General features: G+C 41.2%; 1 protein-coding gene across 3 annotated transcripts in view; it reads right to left on the bottom strand.

Annotated features, from left to right (window-relative positions):
• The window catches only part of cemip2 (cell migration inducing hyaluronidase 2), a 91,398-nt gene that overhangs the window by 28,088 nt on the left and 46,734 nt on the right, over positions 1-16,576 (bottom strand). For all 3 annotated transcript variants that reach the window (XM_060839556.1, XM_060839551.1, XM_060839561.1), the window contains exons 9-16: positions 14,631-14,836; positions 13,676-13,745; positions 7,330-7,458; positions 5,474-5,562; positions 4,131-4,262; positions 3,249-3,284; positions 1,847-2,002; positions 366-543 (exon numbers count right to left, since the gene is read on the bottom strand). In XM_060839556.1, coding sequence (XP_060695539.1) covers positions 366-543; positions 1,847-2,002; positions 3,249-3,284; positions 4,131-4,262; positions 5,474-5,562; positions 7,330-7,458; positions 13,676-13,745; positions 14,631-14,836 — 996 coding nt within the window. The remainder of the gene's footprint in view (positions 1-365; positions 544-1,846; positions 2,003-3,248; positions 3,285-4,130; positions 4,263-5,473; positions 5,563-7,329; positions 7,459-13,675; positions 13,746-14,630; positions 14,837-16,576) is intronic.

Raw genomic sequence — 16,576 nt, 5'->3', positions numbered from 1 at the left:
GACATTTCAGGCAGGAGTCCTTCATCAGGAATAAGTCATGGCTCTGTCTTGGAGTACAACAATAAATTATGTCTCTTTCCAGTCGGGCTTCCTGAGTTATTACAGAGACCTTCTATATAACCTACCTGCTTGACCACAGTTTTGATCACCTCTCCTAATGCAATTCAGTGAGCTATTTTGTTTGTGAACACTTTTATGAGACACACTGGAACGTTTTACAATGTTAAAAAGGGGCTGTGTACATGCATGTTGTTGTTTTGTAATGATTTGGTCTGGTGATCTGATTTATAATATTCGTCAAGATGCCAAAGAATTTTGTAAAATGCATGAATATTTCAAAAGAGCAAATAACAAAATAAACCTACACTTTTGCCAAACTTCACTAGAGACAAACTGTTCTTTGGAGTCATTTGCCAGGGGTTCTTCAGAAAGAATCCGACAGCACTGGCGAATCGAACTGGTGTTGCCATGTAATTCTGGAAGGTTGTCTTGGTGACATGAATGGGACCATCATAAATCTGAAATCCTCGGATGGGGAATGTCCTGGTATAAAGCCAGAAGAGAATACATGAAACCTTTGTGTAGATAGAAAAATAGAGTTCATTCTTGCTACCAAAATGTCAGATTTTTATCTGATATTATGTACAATGTGAAACCAAGAACATCAAAGGACTACATGATAGAACAGAGCTTGAGTATACTGCTGGAAAAGAAGCGGGATATGCAGTCACAGCTTTTCATCTTGCACTCATCTGGACACATGCAGGAATTCCAAATTTCCATGGGAGCACCATGCAGAACAAATCACTTCCTTTGAAATTTGGCATTCTTGCATCTATCCAGATAAGTGCAAGATGAAAAGCTTTGATAACATGCCTCTTTTCAACAAAGCAACTAAGGAAGAAGGTAGGAGTTCATAATTGGCTTGTTAAAGTTGCAAGCTCCCGTGTCTTGAAAGAACCAAATGAAACAATATCTACAAGCTATGGAAGATAACATACAATAGTGATCAGCAATTAACATTGGAAGAGAAACAGACTTGGTATCCAGGACTTCATGCAAACTGAAGACGTTTTGTTAAATGAAGACTATTTTAATTAAGTAACTAAAGGTAAAGAGAGATTGCATAAGATAGATGTGGTTTACCTTCAAAGAAAGCTTTTGACAGGGCATGTCATTAACTCTAAACAAATTGCAGGAGTTACATTGACATTATCGAGTTGAGAATGGGAAACAATGACAGGCGAATATTACAACATGATGAACTTAGACAGTATTTTCATATGCTGCCCTCAGCTTGGAGGAAGATTGTGGAACATTTTTGCTTAGGCATTTTTAGAACTTCACAGAATTTCATTGGACAAGAGAGCACGATCGAGAGCTTAGACATCAATTCTACCATGGAGTTATACATGCAGGAGTTGGAATATCATCTCTTCAAGTCTGACTCGGCAAAGTCTATGATTGGGTTTCCAACACCATGCACCCACCTTAGTTTCACACGCTTAGTAGGGTTGTCTTGTTTAGGAAAGGGCACCAACCTCAGATTTAAAATTAATAATTGGATTAGCTTCAGCAAGATTTTGTGGGAAAGTGTTGTCTAATGTCTCCCTTGAAAGCCCTGGTTCTGATTTTAGCATCACGTTGAAGATTCTCCAATCAGCAGAAACACATTTCTTTCTATTCCAATCAATCCCTTTCCAAATCCTGACAGTTTTAAACCAACCAAATTACCTCCTGCATTACAATGAGTACCAGCCTAGATCCATTATTTCACACATTATCCAGTATTATTGTAATATAAGCACATGCTGATAAGGGTCAGACATTAATTAAAGAATCTTACTTGTCCCTTGGTAGCGTGCGATTTTTCCCATCGACCCCACCGACACCCCAGTATTTGTTTTGGCCTCCCTGAGATCCATAATTCCTGCTTTCTCCAACAAACAACGACTCAGAGATCTCTTGACTTGAACCTTCATCCTTTGGGAAGCTGCCATCACTATAAGAACAGTTACTGATTAGGAAACAAGCATGAACATTAGCCTTCCGATTCTTTCAGCACTTTACGGTATGGATACTATGGCATAGTGGTTAAAACCAAGGAATCATAATCTCAATGTTCAGACTAACAATCTGCAGATAAGAATTCAAATCCCAAAAATGGTAGCTAAGAAATCCAACCGGATGAAATAAATCTGAAATGAAGAGCTTGTCTCAGTAAATGGTGTAAAATCCTATTAAATTAACAACTGCTCTTTAGGAAACGACATCTACTGCCCTTAACTGATCTATCCTACAACTGACTCCAGGCCCAATGTCATTGGACTCCTAGCTGCCCAAAGAAATGGCTTAGCAACCCTTTCAGTTTAGGGATGTGAAATAAGTGATGTCCATATCTTATAATTGAACAATTTAAAGAAAGCACAAAAATCCATAAAACATTAATGCCCTGGTCCAAAAAGGCTTGAAGGTGGGGTTTGGACATTCAAGAAAAAAAAAACAGGCAATACTGTATTGTCCTCAGAACAATTCATATACATCTATCGAACTTAGTCTGACAATTGGTACTTGAAGTCCACCTTCCCAATGTTTGGGATTGATGTGCTGGGAAAGTGGGGAGGTGAAAAGAATTGCTCTTTGTTTGAAGAGTGTAGCTCTACCTTACTATGCTGAGAATATAGTATTGTTCCTAGTGAAACCACTTTCCACAGTATAAAAGTATCCATAATGAAGAGTGTAATAGCAGTCTCCCAGGAACTGACAGCATTAACAAGTTCAATGTGTGCTCAAATCAGAAACACCAACAAACATGTACTTACTGAAAGATAGCATCCGGCAGCAAGCCTATTAGTGGAATTACACAGAGAGTGTAACACTGTTGAATCTTTAAGAAATAACTTAATTTGGTGAGCATTCAATGTGCAATTCCTGCACCAGGAATAACATGATATTTTGGCTTCTGCACTGTGCAGTTTATGTGCAAACCACCTGAAATAGACAGGAGGCTTACTGCAATTTCAACACTGCCTTTGTCAAGGATATCACTTTTCATTCACTGTGGATAAGCGTAGAAGATACAAGTTGTGGGATCTGTAATTTCTGAATTTGAAAACCTGCAGAAGCTGCAAACTCTCAGCCACTCCATCACAGCAATGAAGAGGAAAGATGGGAAGCTCTAACAAAGTGCAAAATGCAATAGCTAAAATGTGAATTGCTCTTTCCACGCACCAGACAGCTTCTCTTACCTAGCAAAGGACAATCCAATTCCATTATCAGAAAACCTGAAATATTAATGGAAAAATTATAAATACAAGTAATATTTTTCTGGTGACAGAAACCTGACAGCAATGTTCCCTCTCAGATATGTATGCAGCCTCATAGCACTTTGGAATATAAAGGTCACTAAGATCAACAGGACTCACAACCTCATCATGATCCCATCAGAATGAAAGCTAAGATGTTTAAAATGTAAACTGCACATGAGCAGAACGTCAATGCTCAAAGGAATTTTAGCCTCTCTTGTGCAAAGAACCATTAATAGGGTAAATTGTCTGTTACATCCCCCACGTTTAATCACTCCAAAACCAGTAGCTATGCTTTCAACTGCCTAGTTCCTAAGCCTTGGAATTAATTCCCTCCATCTCTCTCCCCTGCTCTGATGTGGCCTTTGAAACCAACTCCATAGACCGAGCTTTTAGTTGCCTGTTTTAATAACTCCTTCAGTGGCTCAGTTTCAACAATGCTCCCACGAAGCATCTTACAGCCCTGGATGCTAGAACTCTGTGAAAGGAGTGAAAGGGAAACGTGGCAATAAACAGGAACAGGCTTTGGAGAGCCTGACCACGGTTTCATCTGGAAGGCCTCAAAGTGAAGAGAATGTGGAATGGGATACCACATGGAGTGGTGGAGGTGGATAGTGTGGAAGCTCTTAGGGAGAAGCTGGATGAAAACGTGACAGAGAGAGGAATCGAAGGAGTGCGTGAAGTAAACGACCAATCAGAGGCAGATTGTGTGGAGCACAGACACCGTTGTGGATCAGTTAGGCCAAGTGCCTCATTGGGTACTGTACATTCAAAGTAAAAGCTTCTCATGCCTGCTAAGAAATGAGACACTGTGCCCTCACATACCCAGAATTGCGAAATACAACATCGCCTCCTCGGACCCAAGCTCCATGGTCGTTGTTTTTGAATGCTATCAGCCTATCAATGACGGCAGCAACACGTGATTTCTGTGGGTCAGCATCTTGGTGAGGACGGAACCTGAACACAAAGAACAAAAGCTTTAAAAAACTGTTGGAAATGTACCACCTACAGAATCACCCTGGAGCTCTGCAATGGATCTACTCCTGTCAGAAACAAGTATTTGGATGCAGGGAATGGGGAAAGAATTAGGCACTGGAAAGTTGTGCTTCACTAGACCAAATAACTTGCCAAACAATCATGCCTCATTGACAGCATTACCGCCCATAACATAACAGGAAGCTAAACCAAGTCAGAATGGATTTCAGTGAAAAGAAAAGCATTTTCTCAGGAACGTGAATGTTGTGTTTGCCTGTGCCAGCTGTGGCTCAGGAGATAGCTATATTGCCTCTGTTTCAGCAGCCGTGGGTTCAAGACTCACTCCAGAACCTCAAGCAGAATATCTAGAAACTCCTGGCACCAATATTGCCTTTCAGTAAATCAAACTCCTGTCCAACCTCACAGGTGAACACAGCAGATTTCACAGATATTATTTTGTAGGGGAGCAGAGAGGTTCTGTTCGGCTTTCCTTTAGTCCTCAACTAACATCATCACACAGAAGCTGGCCGAAATGTGAGAGACATGTCGCCAAAGCTTTCCAGTTTGCTCTCATCAGGACAAAAGCAAGAATGCCAAACTCAACCAAACAATCACTACAATTTATCCTGCATGAGAACAAAAAAGGTGCCAACCGATTGGTTAATAATTCAATCAATTGGCCGAGGCAAGTGGGGAATCAGCCGCAAATGACAGACTTTCCAAGCCCCCTGATAATGCAGAAAGTTGCAAGGTTTGAATTGTTCTTATTGTTTACAGAGCCCCTTGTGTCTGAATGTGTGTCACCTCTAGAAAGTATAAATGAACCATTACTGCAACTGATAGTCTTAAATCGGTTCTAGAGTAGCTATTAACACATGCAGCACTGTGCGTTGATCACAGAATCACACCTAACGTAGATGTCCGGACAAATTATCTTTTCATTCTTGATGTTTGTGGGGCTTGCTTTATATAAATTGGCCATGTTTCCTACAACAGCAGTGGGTACATGTCAAAAAGTACTTAATAGGTTACAAATCACTAAGACATCCTGAGGTTGTGAAAGGCACTATATAAATGCCAACCCATTCTACCACACTGTGTAAATTCCTTTAATGCTGACATTACAGACAAATACATTTTCCACTTCAAAAAAAGATTAGTTCCTTTGCCAAAAGGTCAGTTCCTTGACTCACCTCGCACTGTTATCCAAACAAAGGTATTCCCTTGGATCATCAGCACTAGCATTGGTGATTTTCACTCCCTTGTCAATGAACAGTCCTGCCTAGCAACAAAAATCGAGAAGAATTACAGCAAGGCTGCATGGACATTTTATCATGTTAATACATTACCCAGTATTCTCATATAAATTACAAAACTATCCCATGAGTTAATCTACTAGAGAATCCAGTTCATTACATAATCCACAACCACATCAATGGAAGTCCATGCATGTTTTACCTGCAATCTGCATCCAATCCAAAATATGAACCGTAAATCCAAATAGAAAGGCAAGTGGGTAAACAAACTTGCTTCAGTAACAGGACAAAAATGGTCAGAATGTTTAGACGTTGGAATGGTTTACTCTTTACAGAGTTCTGGATCGGTCTTTAATGGAAACCATAGCAGGCTTCCCACTGTTGATATCCTGGCCAATATTTAACCCTCAAACAACATCAATGAAACAGAATATCTGGTGACTATTTCATTGCTGTTTGTCGGATGATGTACATAAAATGTGCCATGTGTACTTCAATATAATTTTAAATTAAGGAAACATAATTGCTTGTAACACATTTTGGAGTCATGAAAATTGCTATATATATATATGCAAGTTATTTCTTTCTTTCATTTGCCTCATCTCCATACACGATTATATGTGAATAATGGGGTTTGGTGGGGAAGAGAAGAGGTATTAAGTCTGAAGAAATTATCGCTAATCCTATCCCCGAGGTGACAAATGAAACAGTTGGAATTAGTAACATCAGAGAACAGGCGAAGCTCCAATGAACATTACCCTCTAACCTCAACTGTTCAGCAAAAGGCAGTGGAGAGGGAAAGAGGATAAGGAAAGAACGGGAGGAGAAAAGCAAAACAGAAAAGAATGTAAACACAATTCAAATCAAATAACAGTGAACAAAAACAAAAGGAATCAAAGAAATGTTGACAAAAATATACAATAATGAATAAATTGACAGAAAAATTAGAATATGAAAATAGCCAGCGAGAACATGATGTTGAATATTCCTCATGTTTAGACAAGTCTACAGAGGTCTACCTCTGGAAAAATAAATCATGGCCCAAATGTTTCTTTTTAAAAAAGTGTGTGTTCTAGCCAAGATTAATATCAGTAGCACATGGTTATTCACTAACCCGCTGAGCTCCAGTCTGTGCTCTGTAGTTTTACTTCAATGTTAGACAGAAACTCAAAAGAAAACTCTAGGCTTTAACTGTTTGTGCTTTGTTAACAAGAAGCCACTTTCAAGGGAAGGACTGGAGGCTAACAATCCTGCAAGTTTAGCTTGGCCTCCAAAGGAATTGAAGTTTAATCTCCAGGATACTTCTGTAGACACACCACAGGGCATTGATGTGTTTAATTGAATTTGATCACCTTTGTTAGCCAGTTGAGGATTGGGAAAATGAGCGCACTTGCCTGCTAGTTATAATTATCCAAGTGGGGAGAAGAGGTATACTTACTTTCCGATAAAATGTGGGACCTTACAGATCATGACAATGCCCAGACAGGAGAATCAATATAAGGGCAGAGGAGTGAGACGGCGGGACACAACAGGACATTAGCTGAAATCTTGAGGAATATAGTCAATCAACTGGAGGAGGAGGAGGACGCATGAGTATCAACCTCAGAAATAAAATACAGCTTAATAGAAAAAGAAAAATGAAGCGATTCAAAGGGCAAACGTGGAAAGTGTGAATATCTGTGTGTCAATGAATCCTATCATTTAAATCCTAATATTACTTACATTAGGAGTTAAATTAACAAAGAAACAACAATGACATAAGGAAATATGATGGGATTCAGGAGAGCACTTACTTTGAAGTTCGAATGAACTCTGTTGTTGTAGAAAGTACCCAATGGAGTAAGTTCAGCTTTAGTTTCAGAGAACAACCCTTGGGAATCTCCTGTAGGAATTTTATGGAACAAGTACCATATTCCTGTATCCTAATGTAAATAATAAACAAGTGAGCTTACACAAATTTGTACAGGAAAGAAAGCTCAATTTGTTCTTACACCAAACACTGAGATTATTGATGAAATTTTTTTATCTACTCAACTTCTTAACATATCATATTGGTTTAAAAATAAGTACTATTAAAGATTATTCTTCCTGAACTCTCTGGTAAATAAGAAATAGGAGCAAGGGTAGTTCATTCAGTTTATCAAACCCGATTGTGGCCTCAACACCACTTTCCTGCCTGTTTTCGATTACTCTTGACTCCCTTGTCAGTCAAAATCCTTGTCCAATTCAGCCTTGAATATATTCAATGGCTCAGCCTCTTTGCAGTTTCCTGGAATTCTAAAGACTAATGATCCTCTCCATAAAGACATTCTGCCTCATTTCCAAATTAAATGGAAGATGTATTACTTTTTAAAAACAAGCCCCCTATTTCTAGATTCCCCTACAAGAGCGAAGGTCGGCTTGGTAATTATCCTGAACAGTTCTGTCGGGATCTTAGATGTTTGAATAAGGTCACCTCTCCTTCTCTTAAACTCCAATGAGTGGAGGCCCAATCTGCTCAAGCTTTCCTCAAGACAAATCCTGCATCCAGGAATCAGCTCAGTGAACTTTCTTCACTACATCCAATGTGAGTATATCATTCCTTGAGTAATGAGACGAAAACTCAGGACCAAATACACACTCAGATGTGGTCTAACCAAATAACATGCCAACATCAGCTGTGGAAAGAGATTTCAGCATCAAATATTTGCCCCCACAACTAAACAGATTTGGGAGAACTCAAAGTTGTTGTTTTTTTAATTCATATTTGCTGGTGTCCAACTGTAATCGCCCTGGTGGTGGTGAGCTGCCTTCATGAGTTGCTGCAGTCATTGTGGTGTAGGGACACTCAAAGAAGTCCAGGATTTTGAGGCAGTAACAGTAAAAGAAGAGTGATATAGTTCTGGATCAGGATGGTGATCGACTTTGGAGTGGGAACGTGCAGCTGTGGGGTTTTCCATATATCTGTTTCCCTTGTCCCTCAAGGTAGTGGAGGAACTGATGAGTTTGGAAGGTGCTACCAGGATCTCATTCTAAGTGAAATGTTGAGTGGTTCTTTTCCTGGAGAAAGTGAGGACTGCAGATGCTGGAGATCAGAGCTGAAAATGTGTTGCTGGAAAAGCGCAGCAGGTCAGGCAGCATCCAAAGAGCAGGAGAATCGACGTTTCGGGCATGAGCCCTTCTTCAGGAATGTCCTGAAGAAGGGCTCATGCCCGAAACGTCGATTTTCCTGCTCTTTGGATGCTGCCTGACCTGCTGCGCTTTTCCAGCAACACATTTTCAGCTCTGGTTCTTTTCCTGGGCAACAGTGGATCTCTGTACCAGGCAGGGGACACTGATTTGCTGGATTCCTTCAAACTAGGAGAAAGTGAGGACTGCAGATGCTGGAGATGTCAGAATCAAAAAGGATCGACATTTTAGGCATAAGCTCTTCATCAAGAAAGATCAACTCTCCTACTCCTCATCTGCTGCCTGACGTGCTGTGCATCTCCAGCCCCACCCTTTTCAACATTGATTCCTTCAACTAAAAGTGAGAAATGGTTCTGCTTGAGATGAAGATCGTCTCATATTTGGGAGGGATGTTGGGGGTGGTGTGATGTGGGGGCAGGCAGGAAATTCAGATTTAAACTACTTACTTTCATTTCTCCCAGGAGATACATGACACTGTTTCAGGTTAAAGAGTTTGTACTGGAACAGGCAAGTAGGTCATTCAAATTCATACATGCTTGCACAGCTTTCCCCCCTCCTGCACAAACCAATCTTCTGCTCACCTGCCAAACATCTTTGGCTCCAAAATGAAATCCTTAGATGTCATTCAGCCTGACTCATGTCCTCTCTGTATGATATTAGGTCAATTGCAGAAATCCAATTTGTTGACCCAATTGAACTAATAGATCAGAGAGTGAACACAGGAATAAGATGACTTGAATTAAGAATCTACTGATGACCATGAACGATAGTTGATAATTAAGAAAAACCTATCTGGTTTACTAAAGGCCTTCAGGGAAGGAATTCTGCCATCCTTGCCTCGTCTGGTCTACATTTGACCCTCAACGTCCCTCTGAAATGGCTCAGCAAGCCACTCAGATGGATCAATCATTATGAAGTTCTCAACAAAGAAACTAAACCAGAGAGACTATGTGACACCGGAAAAGACAACAGCGGAAACAGCCCTATCAACCCTAAAAAGTCCTCCTCACTATTATCTGGGGCTAATGCTAAAATAGGGAGAACTGGCCCACAGACTGGCCATTTGCTGACATTGGCTGTAAGATTGGTACATAATCATTCTAACGAAACCTGACACCACCTTCCCTGGATATGTCCTGTCCTACTGGCAGGCCAGATCCTGTAGAGGTGATGGCACAGTTAGGAAGGAGTTGCTTTGAGAGTCCTCAACATTGACTCCAAATCCCATGAAGTCTCTTGGCTTCAGGTTTAACATGGGCAAGGAAACTTCCTGCTGACTAAGTCTTTGGCTGATGAATTGGTACTCGATCATGTTGAACAACACTTGGAAGAAGCACTGAGGGTGATAAGAGCATAAAATGTATTCTGGGTGAAGGTTTCAGTATCCATCACCAAGAGTGGCTCAGCAGCAGCATTACAGATCAAGCTGGTCGGGTCCTAAAGGGTATAGCTGCTAGACCACGTCTGAGGCAAGTCATGACGGAACCAACAAGTGGGAATAACAAATTTGAACTCACCCTTACCAAAATGTCACCTGTAGATGCATCTATCCATTACAATTATTGGTAAGAGTGACCACCATACAGCCTTTGTGAGACAAAGTGCTGCCTTTGCATTGAAAATACCCTCGTGATGTGTGGCTATATGGGACAGACTTCGAACTGATCTAGCAAGACTGGGTATCCATGAGGTGCTATGAGGCCATCAGCAGCAGCAGAATTGTACTCCAACAGAATCTGTAACTCCATGGCGTGGCATATCTCCCAATCGACCATTACCATCAAGCCAGGGAATCAAACCTGGTTCAATGGAGAATGCAGGAGGACATGCCAGGAGCAGCACTAGGCATATCTGAAAATGAGGTGTCAATCTGGTGAAGCTACCAAACAGGACAATTTGCATACAAAACAACACAGGAAGCAAATGATGGACAGAGCTAAACAACCAAAGGATTAGACCTAAATTCTGCAGTCCTGCCCCATTCAGTTGTGAATGGTGGTGGACGTTAAAGTGGGGAGGGGGGGGGGGGGAAAAAGGACACTCCATAAATATTCCATCCTCAATGACGGGGGAGCCCAGAACGTCAGTGCAAAAGATCAGGTTGAAGCTTTTGCAACAATTTTCAGCCGGGAGTGCCCAGTGGATGGTCCATCTCAGCCTCCTCCAGTGCTCCCCAGCTTTGTGGATACCCAGTCTTTAGCCAATTTGATTCACTCCACGTGATATCAAGGAATAATTGGAGACACTGGACACTGCAAAGACTTTGGGTCCTGACAACAGTCTGGCAATAGTAATGAAGACTTGTGTTCCAGAACTTGCCATTCCTCCAGCTAAACTCTTCCAGTACACTTACAACACTGACATCTATCTGACAATGTAGAGAAGTGCCCAGGTATGTCTTGTGCACAAAAACCTGAGCAAATCCAACCTGGTCAATTACTGTCCCATTAGTCTATTCTCGACCATCAGTAAAGTGAAGGGAAATGTCATCAACAGTGCTAACAAGCAGGACCTGCTCAGCAATAACCTGCTCAGTGATGCCCAGTTTGAATTCCATCAGAGTCACTCAACTCCTGACCTCATTACAGCCTTGGCAAAAAACATGGACAAAAGAACCGAATTCCAGAGATGAGGAGAGTGTTACAGACCGTGATAGCAAGACTGCACTTGACTGAGTGTGACATCATGAAGCACTAGAAAAACTAGAATCAATGGGAATTTTGGGGAAAACTTTCCGCTGGAATCATACTTGGGACGTAGGAAGATGGTTGAGGTTGTTAGAGGTCAGTCAGCTCAGCTCGAGGACATCTCTACAGAAGTTCCTCAGGGTAGTGTCTAGGTACAAACATCTCCAGTTGTTTCAGCACTGTCCTTCTCTCTATGAGGATGTTCACCGATGATTGCACAATGTTCAGCGCCATTTGCAACTTCTCACATACTAAAGCAGTCCATGTTCAAATGCAACAAGAGCTAGACTTGGGCTGACAAGTGGAAAGTTGCATTAGTGCTACACAAATGCCAAGCAATAACCATCTCCAATAAGAGTCGATGTAACCACTGCTCCTTGACATTCAATGACATTAGCATCACTGAATCCCACACTAACAACATCCTGGGAGTTACCATTGACCAGAAACTTAACTGGACTCATTACATAAACACAGTGGCTAGAAAAGCAGGTCAGAAGCTAGGAATGCAGCAGTGAGTAACTCACCTTCTAATTCCCCAAAACCTGTCCACCATCTACAAGGCGCAAGTCAGGAGTGTGATGGAATATTCCCCAGTTGCCTGGAGGATGCTGCTCCAACACTCAAAAAGCTTAACACTATCCAGGCCAAAGTAGCCCATTGATTAGCGCCACATCCATAAGCATCCACCTCTTTCATCACCTACACTCAGTAGCAACAGTGTGTACTATCCACAAGATGTACTGCAATAGTTCACCAAACATTCATAAGACCATAAGACATAGGAATGGAAGTAAGGCCATTTGGCCCATCGAGTCCATTCCGCCATTCAATCATGGCTGATGGGCATTACAACTCCACTTACCCGCATTCTCCCCGTAGCCCTTAATTCCTTGTGACATCAAGAATCTATCAATCTCTGCCTTGAAGACATTTAGCGTCCCGGCCTCCACTACACTCTGCGGCAATGAATTCCACAGGCCCACCACTCTCTGGCTGAAGAAATGTCTCCGCATTTCTGTTCTGAATTGACCCCCTCTAATTTTAAGGCTGTGTCCACGGGTCCTAGTTTCCTCGCCTAACGGAAATAATTTCCTAGCGTCCACCCTTTCCAAGCCATGTATTATCTTGTAAGCTTCTATTAAGTCTCCCCTTAATCTTCTAAACTCCAATGAATACAATCCCAGGATCCTCAGCCGTTCCTCGTACGTTAGACCAACCATTCCAGGGATCATCTGTGTGATCCTTAGACAGCACCCTCCAAATTCATGACAACTTCCATCCAGGAGAACAAAGCCAGATCTATAGGAACACCACCACCTGCCAGTTCCCCTCAAAGGCACTGTCTCAGAAATATATCACAGTTGCTAAGTTAAAATCCTGGAAATCCCTCCTGAAGGACATTGTGAGCCAACCTACAGCACATGAACTGCAGCTGTTCAAGAAGGCAGCTCACCACCTTCTCAATGGCAATTAAGGACAGGCGGTAAGTGCTGGCCCAGGCAATGATACCCATGCTGCATGAGTCCATTAAAAAAATCTCAGTGGCAGAGTGGAACATAGGGACAGATGTAGGCCATTCAGCACCACTTACAAACTGGAGAAAGGAACAGCAAGTTTTCCAACGCATAGTCTGACAATAACAATATCATGTAATTCTTCAGCTAACCAATCAGCATCCTTTTCTTGTCCTGAACAAATTGTCATCTCTTTTCCAGAAGTTACATTTTTCTCCCTGTGTCTCAGCCCTCATGAGAGCAAAATAATTTTTTTCCACTTGATATCCCATTTTAGCAATGCTTAAGTGGATTAGAATTGGACTTTCTTTTAAAGTATGAATTTTTTACCTTAAGTTTACTTTCACTTTTCTTTCGGTCTTACTCCAGTCCTTCCTGCCCTCTTTTAATTAATTCTAAATCAGCCTGTCATTCCCTTTTTTTTTTGTTTCTTTCTCAGTCCTTAAATCTTATTGATTTAGAAGACAGACTTGTTAATGCTGTTGTTCACTGAAGTCCCAGGTGTTCTGTTGCCCTCTCCACATTTGCAATCTAACTTGAGACGATAGCAAAGAAACCTTTGTGCAAATCTGAAGAACATACGAAAAACTCAATAAACCATGAGATGCCTTATTCCAGTAGAGTCTGGTTTCAAACATTCCAGCAGGATTGAGTATCACTTTTGCTTATATCAAAACATGGGCATTACAAAATCACACCTCGTTTGCCCCAGTTTTCCCTCCTCGTGGACTCTGGGCCTTACGAACTTGCTCGGAATACGGACTCACCTGTGAACCTGCTGCTGCATTGCTGATGAGGTGGTTATTGGGATTGGCAATCCAGAATGTGGAAACTGCCCTGTGAGAGAAAGAATGTGTTATGCCTGAATAAATCAGAACTGCTGCTGCCTTGAATAGGTGCTCCCTGTCCTCACAGAATTATAAAACTAGCACAGCACAGGAAACAGGAGCTGAAGGAGGCCAGGCAGCCTTTCAGCTGGCTCTGCCACTCAATAAAATCAGAGCTGATTTACCTCAATTCCACTTGCCCAAATCTCCTCATTTTCTCAGTGCCAAGACATCAATTTATCAGTGCAACTGCAGGAAAGGTGTGCTTCCAGCTCTTTCGCCCGGAGATAGAGTATCCATAATGCACCAGGATGTATTGGGGCACCAAAGATTAAGAAAATTTGGGTGAAACATAACTTATTTGTACCACATTTACACTCAAGATTATTTGACCTTTTACCCTGGTTTTTGCAATATCCCGACTGCACAGGTCTCTGGACATAGAAAGTTCCAACCTGAGAGTTTGCATATCATTAGCACTCAAACTCCCCAGTTATCTAATGAAAATAGCTATCTTTCTCTCTGACCAACGTGCTTGGCTTTGTCAGTCAAGACTAAACTTAAAAATCACACAACACCAGGTTAAAGTCCAACAGGTTTAATTGGAAGCACTAGCTTTCGGAGCGACGCTCCTTCATCAGGTGGTTGTGAAGGAGCAGCGCTCCGAAAGCTAGTGCTTCCAATTAAACCTGTTGGACTATAACCTGATGTTGTGTAATTTTTAACTTTGTACACCCCAGTCCAACACTGGCATTTCCAAATCACTCAAAAACTGTTTAGCTGATCCTAACTGCATGTAAACCAAATGAACTATTATTTTTTAAAAAATACAAATTCTCCGGATGGAACAAATTGCACAAGCAATGGGAATGCCCCCAAAAAATGCAACATTTACTTGCAATCAGTCGCTGGCACAGGGATGTAATTGCCATAAACATTGTTAAGAATTGAGGAGCACATCACATCATTTCTGTCTGTGGGCAGAAGAGTCCCAGGTTTGGTGACAAGGCCAAGGTTGTGGTAGAGCGTGTTCCGCTGCTCAATGCCATCTTCCAAGAAGAAACAGTGACCGAGTGTGTCATAGCCAACAGTGTCACGTATCTGAAAAAAACAGAAATGTTAAAGCAAGCTTGGTTTTTCCTGGCAGTGATTTGTCCAACAGAATTTACTGCCCCATGGAAACCATCATTCAAATGGGTGGAGGGATCAGCTGGGGGACGGCAGGTAGTAAGCCAGTTAGGTGTCACTCAGTAAGAGATTCTCAGGTACATCTGCAGCCAAGTGCATGTTGCCTGATAGGGAAGTTATCAACAATTGTACAAAATAGCAGCAATCAAAGCACTGCGGCTGTTCACCCCAATGACCTTACTTTGTGCGCTTCAGTCACCGGGAAGTCACCGACTTTCTGGAATCAGCCTGGAGTCTCCAGCAACTGCAGATTAATCCCCCGACTCCAGAAAAATGAAAGTAATAAGAGAGCATTCCTTTGAAGTGCCTTGGGGTATCCCACCATGTCAAAAGGTGACACAGAATGCAATTTGTTGTTGTTAATGCAGGTCAGCTATTATATTTCAGTGCAATGTATCCACTCCCAGCGAGGAGTAGGACATTCTAGCCGCAGATTTCTAGGCAGCTGTTTAAAAGGCTCAAACTCTATAATCCTGGCAGCAAAGTATCTTTATTGTCAGATCACAGACTCTACAACCAGCATTAGAAGTAATGTGACTGTGAAATAATGCATTCCTTCAAACTTTGATTTGGGAGATTCTGTACTCACAGTTCATGTCTCTATATTACCAAAATAATTGCAGAGAACTACAGAAGGCGCAGAAAAGACTTACAAGGACGATACTAGAACTGAGAGGTTATAGCTATGGGAAAACCCTCTACAAGCTGGAGGTCTCTTCTCCAGAAAAGACTGGGGGTTAGTTTCATTGAGGTCTTTAAAATTATGAAGCAATGTGATGCAGAAAACATTCCCACTGGTTAGGAAGTCCCAAAGTCACAGACCATAAACACAGATAATCACTAATAAATTGAATAAAGTTAAAAATCGCAAACACCAGGCTATAGTCCAACAGGTTTAATTGGAAGCATTAGCTTTTGGAGCGCTGCTCCTTCATCAGGTGGTTGCGGAGGACACAATTGTAAGACACACAATTTATAGCAAAACATTTAGTGTGATGTAACTGAAGTTATACATTGAAAAATACTTTGTTTGTTGAGTCTTTCATCTGTTCAAATACCATGATCGTTTCACTTCTTTCATATAAAAATCACAAAATTTTTTTTTTAAAGTTACATTCTCAGGTTAATTTTAACAACTGGTGTCAGCCCAGATAATGTGTTGAATCTGGACTGACACCAATTGTTAAAAGTTACATTCTCAGGTTAACATTTTAAAAGTGTTTTGCGATTTGCATATGAAAGAAGTGAAGCTATCATGGTCATTCTAACAGATGAGAGACTTAACAAACAATCAAGGTATTTTTCAATGTATAATTTCAGGTATATCACACTGTAAACTTTTACGATAAATTCTGTGTCTTACAATTGTGTACTCCACAACCACCTGATGAAGGAACAGCGCTCCGAAAGCTAGTGCTTCCAATTAAACCTGTTGGACTATAACCTGGTGTTGTGTGATTTTTAACTTTGTACCCCTAATCCAACACCAGCATCTCCAAATCACTAATAAATTGATTAAGTTGTGCAGAAGAAACTTTCTTACATATAGAATAGTCATAGTGTGCAACTTGCTATCACATAAAGCAATTAAAACAAATATTGTGCATTTATTTAAGGGGAAGCATACGCAGAGCATAAACACTTACCCAATAA

This window comes from Hemiscyllium ocellatum, chromosome 2 (genome assembly GCF_020745735.1).
Source record: "Hemiscyllium ocellatum isolate sHemOce1 chromosome 2, sHemOce1.pat.X.cur, whole genome shotgun sequence".
Taxonomy (NCBI): domain Eukaryota; kingdom Metazoa; phylum Chordata; class Chondrichthyes; order Orectolobiformes; family Hemiscylliidae; genus Hemiscyllium; species Hemiscyllium ocellatum.
The sequence above is the reverse complement of the archived record's forward strand: the minus strand, read 5'-3'. Positions and strand labels throughout refer to the sequence as shown.